General features: G+C 46.3%; 1 protein-coding gene across 1 annotated transcript in view; it reads right to left on the reverse strand.

Moving 5' to 3' along the window:
* Positions 1-2,232: 2,232 nt before the first annotated feature.
* Positions 2,233-19,078, reverse strand: part of LOC307123293 (UDP-glucuronosyltransferase 2A3-like) — a 34,595-nt gene continuing 17,749 nt past the window's right edge. Inside the window, exon 3 of the mRNA XM_079811785.1 lies at positions 2,233-6,292. Coding sequence (XP_079667911.1) covers positions 4,692-6,287 — 1,596 coding nt within the window. The 5' untranslated portion in view covers positions 6,288-6,292 and the 3' untranslated portion in view covers positions 2,233-4,691. The remainder of the gene's footprint in view (positions 6,293-19,078) is intronic.

The following is a 19,078-nucleotide window of genomic DNA, read 5'->3' on the forward strand; positions in this document are numbered from 1 at the left end:
AATTCTCTGTAAATGCTGGAATTATCTCTAAAGTCACTTTTTGTAATGTCTATTTTTGTTTACCACACAGTGATGAACTATGAACATGTCAGCAAATATATGTGATTAAATGTAATTCATCAATTTAAAAAAATTGACTAGATTTACAGTTTCTAAACACAATAAAGCCTTGATGCTTTTGTGAGCTGTTTTTCTCCAGAAACACTATTTTATTTAATTTAAAGTCAAGTCAAGTCAAATCAAGCTTGATATTACATTTCATTTTGTATGTTTACTGTGGTTGATGGTCCCTCACTGAATCGGTTTCGGTTTGTCCGAAAAGCGTGACGAACAACTGAAGGACATTTCCAGCATTCTGCATGAGTGTGTGTCATGGTTTAAATCTGAGGGCGGTGGGGAATAGCTGTAATTACTTGTTTCAATGTACTTAAACATTCATAAAAAACGTCCTTATGCTGTGTATCCATATATTCTGACAGAACACTACTCTACTCTAGCATACATATACACACAAAAGCTCTGGGACTGAACATAAACAACTGCACGTTGTCCTTTGGGGGGCAGCATTTCACACCGTGCAGCGGCTTTGTTTTAGAAAATAGAAGCACATATGAGCCATAGAGAAACTTTAATGTGTCCGGATTATTTAGCCCAGTTTTCACACATCTCACATCCTCATTTTTTAGAATGACTAATGGGGTGAAAGTGCTCTTTTTCCTCAAGGAAAATGAGGGGGAGAGAAAAAAGGAAGTTTGTCCTATTTAAGTGGACAGAGCACCCTTTGAAGGACATTAAGATACACACACACACACACACACACACACACACACACACACACACACACACACACACACACACACACACACACACACACACACACACACACACACACACACACACACACACACACACACACACACACACACACACACACACACACACACACACACACACACACACACACAGAAGGAGCTGCTACCCTCAAGCTGTCATGGTAACCTGGATAAATGATGAAAAGGTTTCTGTTATCTTGCTTCATTGTGCTCTAGAGTACTTTAGTATTTTGGTCATATTAACATGCAATTTGAATGCTAAATACTGCATTAAAAATGTGCTTTAATATAACTTGCAGTGCATTTATGGCAAACAATTCAGTTACTCGTATACACATATAGACAGATACAGTTGGACAGGAACTATTGTACAAGGATATTCATATGAATATAGTTTTTTTTGTATTAGTGTTGACATTCTACATTACCCACAGGGAGCATAATAAAAATGTGTGAGCATCACCATCATGATGTCTAAACATATATACTGCACCTGCTGATACTGCTGATGTTCAGACATTGTCGTTTCCTCTCTGATGTATGCCAGAAATAGCCTAGATGTTGTCTAGGTGAAGGATAATGGGGATGATGCCAAACAATCCTTAAAATAAATCGAAAACAACGACACACACACAGAAAATATGCCTGCACTAGATGAATATTCTTTAAAACCTCAGTTAAACTGCATGTCAAAAAAAGAGAAGAAATGCTTTGTATATCTGCGCGGATAAAAGCTTTCAATTACGCTTGTATTTTTAGCAGCTCGGCAGCATATTAAAGCACTAAAGCAGCAGAAAGTTCTGCTGTGTGTTTTGTAAAGCGTGAAGTCAGGAAATTTTCAAACACGCATACAGATTATGCGTGTTCCAGATTGTGTATGTGTATAGCGCACTGATATCTGGCAGCAGAAATGCATGTAGCTGCAGCCCAGTGGTTAGTGTGATGAGTAGGGCAGTCTGTAAAACTACCAATAACCCTGCATATAAAAGTCTGGCTCACTCCATGAATATGGTATGCTTTTGTGTTCTATTACTTTGGCGGAGGAGAGAACCATTAGTGATTGTTGTTTTATTTGATTTCCCCACGACATCTATATCGTTTTCTCTTGCTCTTTCAGTCATGTACTGTATGTTTGAATAACCATTTAATGTATTTGCAGCCTTTATGGCTGTGCCCATAGTACGGGATTGTTGTGATTTATTTATGTAAAATTCATAACAGATACTTCTTCTAAAGACACCAACAATCATTAATTGAGTATTGTGAAAGGTGCAAGTCATACTGTATGTGTATGCGCAATACTTCAGAGTCTGATCACCTTATGTTATAGCAGAACTGCAAGAATACAATACAAACAACATATCACATTAAAGAGCATTATTAGACGAATATTAAAATATTAATTACAACTAAAGTTTATTGTGGGGGATTCAATTAAAGATTTGGCGGATGCAATCATAAAGTATGCTAAACTGAGGATCATCTTCCATTGCTTTGGCACAAAATGCATACAATGACTACATAATGCAAATGACATGAATTCTTTTCTCACTTAGACACAAACACCACCAAAAGTCTATGTACCTTCAGGTTATTTTGCACATTTACATAGTCTTTTCAAAACTTAAGTTTAAAAACTTAGCTCAATACAAAACTGAACAAGACAGCAATTTCTATAGTAATACCATGCTGAAATGTATTTTGAATCTAAAATTGAAATACTATCAAACCAAATAGATGTAGCTGAACACCTACAGAGATTTTCAATTTCATTACCATCTACAAAAAAGGGTAAACTTATAATTTTGTACTGTTGGGTAAACATGAATCATGTAACAGTGTCATTCTTGTTTTGTAAAGAAATTGTACAACATCGTGAAAAGATTTTAGGTGGTTGTTTTATGAGTTAAGTCAAGTCAACTTTATTTATATAGCGCTTTTAACAATGCAGATTGTTTCAAAGCAGCTTTACAGTGTTAAACAGGAAAATAATGCAACAGAATTTTTTTTCAGCCGTCTAGCCATTCCGGAGAAAACGGTGATGTCATCAGTTCATTTAAATTATCATACAGTGACAGTGTGGGCTTTAGATCAGTAATAAGATCAGTAATTGAGTTTATATGGTTAATTTAGTTTAATAATTAGATTTATTTTGATATTTAGTTGAAAATTTTAGAAAAATGTAGTGAGTGACAAAGTGTGTTTGTTGTATGAAAACCTTTACTATTGTTACGGAAGAATGAGACATGAAGTGTTTTGGTAGTTTTAGTGCAATTTGAATGTGAAATTAAAGCCACAATATGTAATTTTTTCACTGCTAGAGTTCGCTTATTCTAAACAAAGGCATAGCTTGATGACGCCTGGATTTCGTAGAGCTTTTATTATGCCGCAGCACTTCCGCTTCTTCCGCTCATGCTTATATGGGGTAACTGCACTGTTTTATCATATTAGATACATTATTTGAGTGTGCTGAAAGTTGTGTTATAATGCTACTCTGTATGTTCGCTCGGTGGCTACTACGAGACATTTGTTGCACACTGCAGTAAGCTAGATCGATATTGGGCATGGTAAAACATGGTACTACGGTAAATCAAGAAAATGAGATTTAAACAATAAGACTAACTGTTTTGAGCAACAATGATTAGTTTTCTGTGGATGAATGTATCCTGCTCACCTGTCTAATAAAACACATAATATATTAAAGCGTCTTTGGAGTTTCCATGGTTTCTACAAAATAAAACATAAAACGGAAATCTAGGGTAACATGTTTAAAGCATGTTTAAATCCAGAGAAATAAGCAATTTTAACCCGAGGACACAGAACGTGTCCACACTGTAAAAAAAAATCAGGTCTCCAATTGAAAATTTTCTAGTGACTGATCACATAAAAATGTTTCAGTTGGCCAAATTGAATTTCTGTGAATTTAATTTAATTCACAGAAATTAAATTTGGCCAACTAAAAAATTTAGATGTGATCAGTCACTAGAAAATTTTCAATTGGAGACCTGAATTTTTTTTACAGTGTGGACACGTTCTGTGTCCTCTGGTTAAAATTGCTTATTTCTCGATTTAAACATGCTTGGCAACATTTGGAATAATGTAAGGACACAAGTCAACAAAATATATGACACTGTTCTAGTGTTTTTTTGATATTTTAAACAAAAAAAGTTTAAGTGCTGTGCCAAGTTGGTCAGGAAAACTGTGTGAAGAGCTTTGAAAAAGTACCCTTAGTATTGAGAAATGTGTCCAAGCAATTGTAAAAACTGTAATCCATGCTTTAAACCCAAATCAGTAAATTGGCAAAATAAGAACTGAGCCACCACAAATGAGAAAAGGGGCCTAATGAAAAGGGCCTAGAGGCCTAATGAAAAATCCCCACCACTTTTATACAGACTGACACAACACAAACAAGTGAAGTGATATACTTCATACTAGGCCTGCTTAGAGGATCTAAAATAATATCCTAATCTGGGCTGCTAACACAAAAGTCAAAGATGTGAACCATAAACTGGAGACATCTACCACCGCTGAGCTCTTGAGCAATACACAATCACAAGGTTGTCCCAATGGAACTGTCATTACTACTTGAGTCATTCAGAACAAGACATGTATACTATTTGTCAAGTAATGAAATGTGTTTGCATACCATACTGTAAAAATATAGATAGGTAGATAGGTAGATAGGTAGATAGATAGATAGATAGATAGATAGATAGATAGATAGATAGATAGATAGATAGATAGATAGATAGATAGATAGATAGATAGATAGATAGATAGATAGATAGATAGATAGATAGATAGATAGATAGATAGATAGATAGATAGATAGATAGATAGATAGATAGATAGATAGAATTACTGTTGCTTGTTTTTTGTTTTTCTAAGACATATTCTGCAGCAGAAATATCTGATAACTGCATATATAGTCAAGATTATGAGTGCCAGAGCAGAAAGCAGGAACAGTATGACATCAACAGAATGATAAGAGTGCCAGGGCATTTTGTAAGACTCTGTGCGCAAGTGAGCGGCACCTTTGTGCCTCATAACAAACTCAATCCAGAAGACGGCGTTGTCCAGAGGCTTCACTGGGACGTCCTTGTGAAGCCTTGAGAGCCTCTGCATGTTCTCCCGATAAGAGGGCTCATAAAGGACCTCTTTGACAGTTTTAAGGAAGGAGTCCTTATCCACTGTGGCAAAGTCTACATTCTTGGCTACACCCTTTACTTTCATTTTTGCAAGATTATCAGGCTGGTCAAAAATCAGCCCAAATCCAATGATTGGCACCCCGTGGTAGATGGCTTCTTGAATTCCATTGGTTCCTCCATGTGCCACAAAGGCTCTGGTCTGAGGATGACCCAGAAGATCATTCTGAGGCATCCAGTCCATCATTAAGGTGTTGTTCCCTAGTGTAGATGGTCTCTTTCCTTTGTACCTCCAGATGATCTTCTGTGGAAGTTCTGCAAAAGCTTCAGCAATTGCCTCAGCGACATCATCAGGAAGCTGACCAATGAGAGTGCCCAGAGACATGATGATGACACCATGCTCACCAGAGCTCTGCACAAAGTCCTCCAGGTCTTGTGGAAGAGGCTTTGATGGCTTGCACTGAAATCCTCCCATGTAGACGATGTTTGGCATAGTGGGACGTGGGAATTCAAAAATAAAATCAACTCTATGGAGCCACAGATCAGCACCCTGGATTAAAGAAAAGTAGGATGTTCCTGGGCCAATGAACCGTTCACAAAGAGCATTATAAGTTGGAGTAATCATGGTAACTAGCTGTATTTCTGATATGATGTGCATCAAAACATTCCTCACTCTTTCCAAGAAAGTCATGCGGTCTGATAATTCCAGCATTAGAGCAGGAACATAAGAAAGTGGTGAAGGAGCTATTAAAAAATGAGCCTCATTGTAAACTGTCCAACGAACATTGTAGACAATGGGCAGTTTGAGATAATGACCTAATAGTATGCCTCCAAACTTGACTGGATCTGTTAAAATTAAATCATACTTGGTATCTTTTAAGGACTGCATCAGCTCCTGGTCTTCAATCATGTTGATTATCATCTTGTTTTCTACTTCAAGCATCCCTAAAAAACTTTGCCACATCTCTATCTCCAGCCTCAAACGAGCCCAGATCGAACCCTTCCTCATAATTCCCAGTAGTCTGGATGCAAACTTCTCCAAGAATTCTTCACTAAATCCTCCTTCAGACTTGAGATTGATTGATGTGTAGTGAGGTGAGAATTCTTTGATGTACCAGCTGTCTGACATCCGAATGACTGTAACATTGTGACCTTTGGCATGAAGTGCTTCAACCAAGATGTTCATGTTGACCCAGTGACTGCCATCCATAGGAAAGACAAGAACCTTCCCGCTCCGAACAACTGGGACAGTCGTCAGCAGAAGGGTTAGCGTGATTGGTCCAAGCACCTGAAAAACCTGTCCATTCATAGCTCCTGTTGAAATGTAAGGGAATAAAAGACACAATTTCAAATTAAGTAAATAAGTTTATGTTAAATAACAGTATTTGTAAATGTAAATAATTATGATTAAGATACAGTATATCATTCTTGTTTTCATGCTTAAAAAGGAACCTATATACAATTAAACTGAATCTATAGAGGAAATATGTAGGCAAATTTCAGCTTTAAAAAAAATATTAAATTAATTGCATCAACTCCATAGAAAGAAAGAAAAAATAAACAACATTATTGACAGCCCAAATTTCCAGGACCCAATTTTATTTTCATAGGAAAACATTCAAATATTTAACATCAATATAAACATAAATCTTTATATACACTCCATACAAAATCATTCAATAATCATCACAAGGTAAGAGAGACTGCATCTTTTTAAGAGAAAAAATGCTCACCCATCATTAGGAATAATGGAAATCTAGGCTATCTGGTTAACTTTTGTTGAATGGAGTGCAAGTCATCCAACTACAAGCACAGCCTTTGTCCTTGCTACGCATGTCAACATCTATTTATACATGTGAGTGAGGGTTCATTTAACAATCTTTAAAGGGCAAGGGGCATTTACCTCCAAAGATCTAGTTAATGAGCTACATGCACGGCGGCAGAACTTTTTCTCTACCGGTGTGAAGGGGGGCTAGACCAATCGATATTCATGACGTCAGAGTTACTTCATTAGAAGTTGTCGTTTTTTATTTTTATTTTATAAAAGCAGCTATGGTACACACCACATTCAACAGAAGTGTACTTTTAAATTATATTTGGCCAAATATAGGCAACAAAATAGATTTTTTTTTTATTTAGCTTAATATAAGTGACCAAACGACAATAACAAAAACCTTTTACATGCAAAGGTGAAAGATTTCAGCACATATGCATAATCAGAACTGTGCATACTTTACACTTAAATTAAACAATAAACGAACACCACATCACAATCTTAGTGATTGTGTAATGGATTAGATGTAGCTTTTTAAGCATTTTTTCACACGGCTGGCATATCCAATTGTTTTCAATAGAACGCCATGAGCGCAACGAGGCTCTCAGCGCTTTTATCGGTCACAGAGAGTTGAAGAATGTTCAACTTTGAGTAAAACGCAGCGCTCATCACTGTCACTTTTTACCCAGCCGTCCAATCACAGTTGACCAACCGCCACATTCGGCTTGTTCAACGTCAACAGATAACAACAACAAGCATAATAACAGATCACAATAATTTAAAACAAGAGCCACAGCAGATATTTTACATTGTATCGACATTTGTATTTAGAACTAATACAGATACAAACAATCTGTGAAATGAGATAGTAGTAACACTTCCGTGGATATTACGTATCATAGCAAGCAAAGAGCTTAACTAAAAAAAAAAGCCGAAGCGCTCTCAAGCACCCACACCTAGGTGTTTTCAGTTGGCTAAAAATGCTTTGGTGGACAGGAGGCCTAATAATGAGGGAAACAGCGCTCACATGATGCGGAGGTTACCGGCAGTGTGACAGATATGTTTATGTCTGGAGTTTCTCTCTCAGACCTTTCTCTCTCTGACTCCTCTTTCTTTTCTCCTTCTTTGGCCCCCATCGGAGACAGGGTTTCCTACCTGCACTCTGTCTTCTTTGTCAAAAAACGGTCCATCTCATACTCAACTGTTTGGGGGGGGGGGGGGGTGGGGCTAAACCATTGCTATTCAATATTCTGATGGGGCTATAGTCGTTTACGCATGTCTATAATGCGTTTTTTGTTGTTTATGTTATGACCCGTATTTATTTGCTTAGGGAAACATTTAAATATTACCCAGCGATATAAACATGAATCACAATAAAAGAGACTGTATCTTTTTAAATGAAAGAAAAATGTTAATGCTTTAGATTAAAGCCCGGCAAATACTGCGTAAGTAAAACTGCTCGGGTTATGTATATAACCCTTGTTCCCTGAGAAGGGGAACGAGCACTGCATCGGGACGACGCTTTGGGGATGCTCCCTTAGCATCAGCGAATCTGAAACCAGAATGCCAACTAGGCCAATCCGATTGGCGTGCGTGATGACGTCATTGTGACGGCATACCCGGAAGTATAAAAGGGGAGCTGGAACGTAATGGCGGTAGTAATTGCTCTGAAGCATGCGCTCCAGGCGCGCCGAGGTGTGGCGTCGGGATGCAGTGCTCGTTCCCCTTCTCAGGGAACAAGGGTTATATACATAACCCGAGCAGTTCCCTTTCGAGGGAACTCGCACTGCATCGGGACGACGCTTTGGGGAACGAGTACCCACTAGGCCACACCGAAGGGTAGCGCCTGCCCTAGTGTGAAGCCGGAAACCGGGCACAGCTAGGACTGGAGCACCCTAGCACCAGGCGTCGTAGGGAGATCCAGGCTATAAAACCTGATAAAAGTGTGTGGGGTAGCCCACCCGGCCGCCTCGCAGATATCCTGCAAGGGGACCCCAGAAAGAAGGGCCACCGAAGAGGCCATGCCTCTGGTGGAATGAGCCCTCACGGCCACAGGTGAAGGCAAACTGCGCACCTGATAGGCCATGGTAATCGCCTGGACAATCCAATTACTGATTGTCTGAGTAGACGCAGGCAATCCCTTCTTAGGTGAGCCAAAACACACCAACAGTTGTTGTGATCTCCTCCACTGTGCAGACTTCGCCAAATAAACTCTGAGCGCCCTAACCGGGCAGAGTAGGTGAAGTCTCCCCTCTTCCGCCGTCACATGAGGCGGAGGATGAAATGCCTGCAGGACCAATGACCTGACCACCCTTGATGGCACCTTAGGCACGTAGCCCGGCCTAGGGTGTAAGATGGCTTTTACTCCTCCCGGGGCAAACTCCAGGCAGGTCGGCGTTACCGCCAAGGCCTGGAGATCTCCCACTCTCCTGAGAGAGGTAATGGCAAGGAGAAAAGCCACCTTAAGGGTCAGATCCTTTGGTCCAGCCGACTCCAATGGTTCGAGGGGGGCCTCAGCCAATCCTTCGAGAACCACTGCCAGGTCCCAGGTTGGAACTCTGGACCGAGCCGCAGGCCTCATCCTCCGAGCCCCACGGAGGAATTGTACAACCAGCTGGTGCCTACCCAGAGGCCCATCACCCAAAGGAGTGTGGAAAGCCGCAATGGCAGCCACGTACACCTTGAGTGTGGACGGGGTAAGCCCTGCAGAGAAACGATCTTGGAGGAACTCCAGCACTGAAGCCACTGGGCAGTTAACTGGGTCCACCTCACGTTCTCTGCACCAAGTGGAAAATACATTCCACTTGAAGCTGTACAGTCTCCTCGTAGACGGAGCCCTGGAGCTGAGTAAGGTCTCTATCACGTCTGCCGATAGGCCAGCCTCTATGAACCTGGTCCCCTCAGGGGCCAGACCCACAGGTTCCAAATCTCCGGGCGGGGGTAAAATATCGTACCCGCCGCCTGAGATAGGAGATCCCTCCTCAGAGGAATCTCCCACGGCTGACCTGCTAGCAGAGCTATGATATCCGAGAACCAAACTCGAGTCGGCCAACGGGGTGCTACCAGAAGTAGACTGACCCCCTGTCGACGGACCCTTTCCAGGACTCCCGGGAGCAGAGCAATCGGGGGAAATGCGTACAGACGCAGCCTCGGCCACGTCTGCACCATGGCATCCAGCCCCAGCGGAGCTGGATGCGTGAGGGAAAACCACAGTGGACAGTGGGACGTCTCTCGAGACGCAAACAGATCCACTTCCACTGGGCCGAACCTCTTGCATATGGCCTCCACCACCTCTGGGTGGAGTCGCCACTCCCCGGGCCTCAGCCCCTGCCTCGACAGGATGTCTGCTCCCTGATTTTGGACCCCCGGGACATACATTGCCCTGATGGACAACAGTTTCCCTTGGGACCACAGGAGGATGTGATGCGCCAGTCTGCAAAGAGGGCGCAACCTCAAACCCCCCTGCCGTGCCCCAACCAGTGAGGGAGGCGTCTGTTGAAACGGATTTCCGGCAACAGGACGCTCCCAACACTGGCCCTTGGGACAGAAACCAAGGTTTCTTCCATATGACTAGGGAACGAAGGCCACTGCGCGTTACCCTGATCATACAGAATGGATTTCCCCTCAAGGAAAGCCACCTGGTTTACCTCCGTATCAGTACATGGTGGCCGCGGAGGTCCGGGAAAAAGCTCCTCAGAGCTTTGTAGACCGCCAGCATTTCCAGGCAGTAGATGTGCCAGGAGAAATGCCTGGTCTCCCACAGACCTCTCGCAAAGCGGCCGCCATGACCACGTCACAGCCAGTGAGGGAGGCATCTGTTGAAACGGATTCCCGGCAACAGAACGCTCCCAACACTGGCCCTTGGGACAGAAACCAAGGTTTCTTCCATATGACTAGGGAACGAAGGCATCTGCGCGTTACCCTGATCATACAGAATGGATTTCCCCTCAAGGAAAGCCACCTGGTTTACTTCCCATAACCACGTCCCAGCCAGTGAGGGAGGCGCCTGTTGAAACGGATTACCGGCAACAGAACGCTCCCAACACTGGCCCCTGGGACAGAAACCAAGGTTTCTTCCATATGACTAGGGAACGAAGGCATCTGCGCGTTACCCTGATCATACAGAATGGTTTTCCCCCCCGAGGAAAACCCCTTGATTCCCAGCTACCACTGTAAGGGTCTCATGCAGCAGGCCAAGAGATATTCTGTTGGACGCAGCCGCAATGAGCCCCAGCAGCCTTAAACTGCTTCACAGTGATGCTGTGGCCTAGCTTCATTTTAGAGACCAGGCCGCCTGGAAGAACCCGATATTGGTACGCTTTGCCCCAAAAAGCGAACCTCAGGAACTTCCTGTGACACAGAAGGATGGATACAGGGAAGTATGCGTCCTCTTCAGACCCATCGTGACAGACCAGTCCTCAGACTGGATCTGAATCACAATGGAGGAAATGCTAAGCATCTTGAATCTGAATCTCCTCAGAGAACGATTCAAGTACCTCCGGTCTAAAGTTGGATGCAACTCGCCATCCCTCTTAGGAACTATGAAGTACTGGCTGTAGAACCCGGACTCCCTGTCTGGCGGAGGAGCACATTCTGTGGCCTCCTTACCAACAGGGAGTGAACTTCCTGTTCCATTACCCGAACCTGCCCAGGGACCACTGCCGTCCAGACCACCCCACTGAACTTCAGGGGAAGGTAACCGGACTGCAGTCTGTATGCCCCTTCCTACAGTCGCAGGCCCCAAGCTGATATATTCGGAGGCATAACCATGCGCCGAGATAATCTGCTAAGGGAACCAGCCTCTCGAGGCCGGTCTCGGGTGTCAACCGAGCCTCCTCCCCGACCCCCTGAAGCGGCTTACCGGCAGGGCGAAATCGAGGAAGATTTTCGGTGTGCGTACGCGTTTGCTGGACCACCGCAAGTCTTGCTAGAGGCGGCTGGTGCAGCACGCGTGCACGGGGAAACGATGTGGCCCGAAGCGTACTAGACGGCGGGAACACAGCATCGATTCCCGAAAACTCCACAGGGGAGGCGACCTCGATCGCTCCTACCCGGGAGAGGGGGCTGGCCAGCAGGGGGCCTCATCTAAGGGAGCAGCTCAACAGGGCCACAACCCTAGAGCGGACACTGCGATTAGCAATTGCCTGAAACTGATGTGTCCCGCAGGCCACAAGGCGGCGAGAACGACATCAACTTCAGGAGGGCTCCATCTTAGATGAATATCCAGTTCACAAGTTAAACACGCTTGGGTGACAGAATTAAAGTATCCAACTTATCAAAGTCGGATAACATGACACTCAATTCCTCGGAATTAAATGCCATCATAATCACCAAACCCGTGCAACCTGATCTGAATAATAGGCTGAATAAAAAATATATCTAACTCCTCAAAGTCAGATAATATTTCAATTTAATTCCTCAGAATTAAATGCAGCCACAATAAGGTGAAACATAGTCTGAATGATAGGCTGAATATCTAACTCCTCAAAGTTAGATCATATTTAATTTTAATTCCTTAGAATTAAATGTAGCCGTAATTAATCAGACGACACTGTTTTATTTGTATTTATACGGACTCATAGACCCCGCGTTGCCTCAGCAACGTGGTTCAAGCCGTCATAATACAATTGGCTTTCATCCCTCGAGAAAAAAGCCAAACAGTGTCACACAATACAGTGAAACATGGTCTGAAATGACTGAATATCTAACTCCTCAGAGTCAGATAATATCTCATTTAAATCCTCAGACTTAAATGCAGCCATATCAGACAAATACTGATTTATTTTACTATACGGACTCGTCCGTTAAGCCAACCAGTATCTCATGCACACCGATCGCGTGTGTTCACATTAATTGCAGACCCATAACCTGCGCGCTGCCTTTTTTTCCTTTTTTTTTTTTTCCAGCAATCGCGTGGATGGAATCTTGCATATTTAAGAAGTGCTTATGACTTTGACTGCCTCGATGCTGAGTACGTCTAATTCCTCAGAATCAGACCTCTCACACATCGCGTCCTCCGCCCCGGGGGAAGAAGCCGCAGCGCGGGCTTCCACACGGGGAAGAAGAACATCTGAACTGTCAGATAAAGACTGGGAAAATGCCTCAGCAGTCCCAGTCCCGCTGACAGTCCATCCGTGAGCCCCATGACCAGCCTCGCCGCACCGCCTCGGCGGATGCGGGACCGATCCACGGGGCTCACGCCGAGAGCGGAGCACTCTGAGCGTCAGCTTTCATAATGCTCACAAGCGGCTCCCTCGAGAGCCGCTCGAGCATGCTGAACGCCCAGGCAGTGCACACACAGCAGGTGTGTATCCGAGCCCGACATGTAGCGAGGGCAAGGATGCACACACTGCTTGAACTCTCTCACTTTTTCACACTTCATTTCAATCACACACTTTCACTGACATACAACAGTAAATAGACAGACAGTTTGACAGATAGCGCTTGCTGAAGAGCAATAACTACCGCCATTACGTTCCAGCTCCCCTTTTATACTTCCGGGTATGCCGTCACAATGACGTCATCACGCACGCCAATCGGATTGGCCTAGTTGGCATTCTGGTTTCAGATTCGCTGATGCTAAGGGAGCATCCCCAAAGCGTCGTCCCGATGCAGTGCGAGTTCCCTCGAAAGGGAACGATTTTATAGCGTAACTTTCTAGCTGTGATTATAGTGTAATGCTGTAAATTCATTTTTGCTTACACAGTACTTTTTCCGGGCTGTAATCTAAATCACCACTCGAAAAAAATTCTCACCCATCATTGTGAATAATGGAAAATCTACTTGGTTAACTTTTGTTGAAACGAGTGCAAGTCATCCAACTACAAGCACAGCCTTTGTCCTGGCTATGCATGTCAACATCTATTTATATATGTGAGTGAAAGTTCATTAAACAATCTTTAAAGGGCATGGGGCCTTTACCTCCAAAGATCTAGTTAATGATCTACTATTTAACATTACGTTTATGGTACAAACTAGAACTCCCTTTACTGTTTGGGTTTGGCACAACATGAAGTTGAGTAAATGATGACATTTTCATTTTTGGTTGGACTAACCCATTAACAAAAAACAAAAAACAAAAAAAACCTTTCTTTTTAACAATCTGCAAATGCATTAATCCAACAAAGTCTGAAACCAACAAAGTATAAAGTTTCCAACTAGTTAGTATACCTGGCTTAAACAATGACCAAAGGTAGAGAGTAACACACAAGCTTGAATAATTTTTTTTAATTTATAAGTAATTATTTATTCAGTAAATCACATAATCACCTATCAGCTGTCATGTGACTCTCCCTGAGGAAGGCTTAGCTGTGAGACAATAAGTCTTATCAATAAGAGCGTCATGGTTATCTAGTTCCCTTTCGTTCAATCACTATGACGTATGTTAGTGACTAACGAATGGGGGTTTTGCTTAGAAGCCTATTACCTTCGAGAATATAACAGCGCCCAATGGCGTGCCAATGCCATGGACATGCAGAATTTGCATGCGTAACTCTGCCCCACCTCGTGGGTATATAAGGAAGTACGCTGGCAACATCGCATTATTTTTCTGATTTGGAGCCAAGAGTATCTCAAGAGTATCAAGTAGTAGTCTTCGTCAGCCTTCGAGACGATCAGCTTTCCAGAGGCGTTGGTGTCAACGGTGCGTTCCAGTGATCGCATTCTGCCTGCCTGCTGATCTGCGCAGTGGTCCGCTAGACAGCTGGTGTGTGGTCCCTAGGCGCTTTAGCGTTCTCTGCGAGGCTTTCCTCTCATAAAAGAGCTTACACGTGGCACGTCCTTTTCAGGATGTCTCGCCCGTGTACTTCTGGGTGTGGCCGGTCGTTGTCATTTTCCAATGGGCACAATCTCTGCTTGGTGTGCTTGGGCGTTCAGCATGCTCAAGCAGCATTTGTGGATGAGTCATGTTCCCACTGCGGGAACATGACCATCGCGGTGCTGTGGTCGAGACTCCATGATCTTCGTAATGAAGTGAGAGTCCCCTCTACCATTCCCCGATCTACCGTTCCCTCGAGGAGCGGTACTTGAGGGTGATGGTGTGGAACAAAGCCCCGATGCTCATGCCTCGGCGCACACCCCCCTCTAGCGCTTCGCAACCCGCGAGAGTCCAGGCGGAGATCGCGGGGCCTGCTCCGGCCCCCCCGCGTATCTCGTTTGGCGCTCCGGAGGATGATGCGATGTCGGTCACTGCATCACAAGGTGGGCTCGAGTCCTCTGAGGATGATGACTCGGCTGTGCTGCCGCCTTCGGGCACGCCAGCATTGCCCGAGTCGGACCCAGAGCTGACAGCCATGCTGTCTCGGGCAGCCGTGAGTCTGGGGATAGAGTGGAACCCTCCGCCCTGTCCCGAGCGCTCGCGGCTCGATGATTGGTTTTTGGGAGCCCGCGCTGACACCCGTCAGTCCCTGCCTCGAATACCTTTCTTTCCCGAGCTGCATGAGGAGGGGTCCTGGAAGTCCCCGTTGTCTTCCCGTGACCGTTCGGCGACCTCCTCTGCCTTCTCCACCCTTGATGGGGCCACGGCCAACGGGTACACTGGGGTCTCCACAGTTGAGTGATCTGTAGAGATGCAGCTGTGTCCGCATAGCGCTTCAACTTGGCGTGGCGATCCTAAGCACCCCTCCAAAGCCTGTCGATTCACATCAACCTTGGTGGCGAAATCGTACAGAGCTGCGGGGCAGGCTGCCGCCTCTTTGCATGCCATGGCGATCCTCCAGGTCTACCAGGCCAGGATCCTCAGGGACATGCACCTCCAGGCGACGAAGGTGACCGCACGCTCCCTGGGTCAAGTGATGTCCACAAATGTGGTCCAGGAGCGACATTTGTGGCTAAACCTGGCCGATATGCAGGACAGCAAGCGGACACGGTTCCTCGATGCCCCCATATCCCAGGCTGGCCTCTTCGGCCCCGCGGTTGAAAACTTTGCCCAACAGTTTTCAAACGCCCAAAAGCAGACTGAGGCAATGCGAAGGGTGCGATCGAGCCTGTCCCTCCAGCCGAGATGAAGTCCGGGTTCTACAGCCCCTACTTCATTGTACCCAAAAAGACCGGTGGGTTACGACCGATCCTGGACCTGCGCATCTTGAACTGTTACCTTCACAGGCTTCCATTCAAGATGTTGACAGCGAAACGCCTTTTCGAATGCGTTCGTCGGGACGATTGGTTTGCAGCGATCGACCTGAAGGACGCCTACTTCCATGTCTCCATCCTACCTCGACACAGACCGTTCCTACGGTTTGCTTTCGAGGGGCGGGCATATCAGTACGCGGTCCTCCCATTCGGGCTATCTCTGTCCCCTGGCGTCTTTACGAAAATTGTTGAGGCAGCCCTTGCGCCTCTCCGGCAGCACGGGGTTCGCATCCTGAACTACCTTGACGACTGGCTCATAATGAGTCACTCTCGAGAGCAGGTTTGCGAACACAGAGATCTAGTGCTCCATCACTTAGCCCGTCTGGGACTTCGGGTCAACTGGGAAAAGAGCAAACTTTGCCCCGTGCAGAGGATCTCTTTTCTCGGTATGGATATCGACTCGGTCGCCATGTGCGCGCAGCTTACGAGCGAGCGCACGCAGTCTCTGCTGACTTGTCTCCATCAAATCGAGAGCAAGAGTGCGGTTCCACTGAAACTATTTCAGAGGCTCCTGGTGCATATGGCATCTGCAGCCGTGGTAACACCGCTCGGATTGCTACATCGAGTCCCGAGATGGGCATGGCAGTCTGGCACGCTCCGGGTCCCAGTGACTTGGGCCTGCTTACAGACTCTCTCCCCGTGGTCGAACCTCAGTTTTCTACGGACCCGAGTGTCCTTAGAACGAGTTTCCAGGCATATTGTTGTGTCAACAGATGCCTCATCCACGGGCTGGGGTGCCATGTGCAATGGACAAGCAGCCGCGGGCTCCTGGACAGGACCCCAGCGCCTTCTGCATGTCAATTGCCTCGAGTTACTGGCAGTATGGTTCACCCTGCACCGCTTCCGAGCGTTGCTGAGGGGTCAGCACGGGCTAGTCCGGCAGACAACACGGCCACAGTAGCGTACATCAACCGACAGGGTGGTCTACGCTCCCGCCGAATGTCTCAACTTGCCCGCCATATCGTCCTATGGAGTCAGAAGCACCAGAGGTTCCTTTGTGCTGTCCACATCCCAGGAGACCTGAACCGTGCAGCCGACGAGCTCTCACGGATTCAGCCACTTCCTGGAGAATGGAGACTCCATCCCCAGATGGTCCAGCTGATTTGGGAACAGTTCAGTGACGCACAGGTAGATCTGTTTGCCTCCCACGTCTCTTCCCATTGCAGCCTGTATTATTCCCTGACTGAGGGCATGCTCGGCACGGATGCACTAGCGCACAGCTGGCCGCGGGGCCTACGCTTATATGCGTTCCCCCCAGTGAGCCTTCTCGCACGAGTACTGTGCAAGATCAGGGAGGACAAGTAGCAGGGAGGACAAGGAGCAGGTCATGATGGTCGCCCCGTATTGGCACGGCCAGACCTGGTTCTCAGAACTGCTACTCCTTGCGACAGCCCCTCCCTGGCCTATTCCTCTGAGACCGGACCTCCTTACTCAGAGACAGGCACCCACGTCCAGCATTCTGGAAGCTCCACGTGTGGCTTCTGGACGGTACGCGGCAGGTTTGAGTGGCCTACCACCTGCGGTGGTCGCCACCATCACTTCCGCTAGGGCAGAGTCTACACGACATGACACGGCGTTGAAGTGGAACCTCTTCGTCACCTGGTGCTCTTCCCACCAAGAAGACCCCTGGAAATGCCTGATCGGGTCCGTAATCTCGTTCCTCCAAGAGGGGTCTCCCTCCACCCTTAAAGTGTATGTGGCTGCAATATCTGCCCATCACGATCTCTTGGGGGACAAAAAGGTAAGTCAGCATGACCTGATCATCAGGTTCCTGAGGGGGGCGAGGAGACTGAATCCTCCTCGCTCTCCTCTCGTTCCCTCTTGGGACCTCTCAGTAGTCTTAAGTGCTCTGCAAAGGCCTCCCTTTGAGCCTTTGCGGTCGGTTGATATTAAGTTCCTGTCAATGAAGACGGCTCTGCTGACCGCATTTGCCTCCGTTAAGAGGGTCGGGGACCTGCAGGCATTTTCGGTTGACGAAGCGCTTACGTAGACATGAAGCAGTGTTTCAGGACCTCAGACCAGCTCTTTGTCTGTTATGGTGGAGAGCGGAAGGGAAGAGCTCTCTCAAAGCAGAGGTTGTCTCACTGTGGACACCATTGTTTTGGCTTACCAGCAGCAAGGTCGACCATGTCCCCTTGGTGTGAGGGCACACTCCACCCAGAGTGTGGCCTCCTCTTGGGCTCTAGCGCATGGCGCCTCGCTAACAGACATCTGCAGAGCTGAAGGCTGGGCGACACCTAACACATTTGCCAGATTCTACAATCTCTGAGTTGAGCCAGTGTCCGGCTATGTACTCGCCTCTACTAGTGGCCGGTAATGGACCAGGCTCAGGTGTCTTCCGCTTGCTCGCCATTCCACTCCACAGACTGGATACGTGCGATATTCTCCTCAGGTGAGCTCCCCGAGAGCCCTGAGTTCCTCCAGCACTTTCGAAGCCGACATCAGTTCAGTCTGCCCTTTCGATCCCAGACCCTCATGTCCGTCCAGGTGCCCCGTGTGCATGGTTCCCCTCCGGGAACCCCCACACGAGTATTTCCACCGTAAGCCTCCTCAGTGAGCAGGTGTATTTCCCTTGGCAAACCCCTGCCACCCCTAGGATTAAAAATCCACCTTCGGCTGGTACCCTAGAGTACTCCCATATGCAGCCCTTAGCGGGTCATATGTGTACTCTCTAAGTCCTCCCTACGGGTAGTCATTTTGGCATATCTCCACTGGAATATGCTTCCCATTGTACCTTGGTATTCCTGTGATAAGTGGGAGTCCTTCGGCCCTTATATGGCGGGATCTCACACTTACGCAGGGCACTGGAAGACAGCTGAGTGGCGCTGTTATATTGGAACCCCCATTCGTTAGTCACTAACGTACGTCGTAGTGACTGAACGAAAGGGAACGTCTCGGTTACGTATGTAACCCTCGTTCCCTGAGGAGGGAACGGAGACATACGTTCCGTTGCCACGTCAGCTGTGCTGCTGGAAAGTGGAGTTCAGATCTTGGCTCCGCAGCAGATACATAATGCGATGTTGCCAGCGTACTTCCTTATATACCCACGAGGTGGGGCGGAGTTACGCATGCAAATTCCGCATGCCCATGGCATTGGCACGCCATTGGGCGCTGTTATATTCTCGAAGGTAATAGGCTTCTAAGCGAAACCCCCATTCGTTAGTCACTAACATACGTCTCTGTTCCCTCCTCAGGGA

The sequence above is a fragment of the Gobio gobio genome (genome assembly GCF_949357685.1).
Source record: "Gobio gobio genome assembly, chromosome: 3".
In the NCBI taxonomy this organism is placed as follows: Eukaryota; Metazoa; Chordata; class Actinopteri; order Cypriniformes; family Gobionidae; genus Gobio; species Gobio gobio.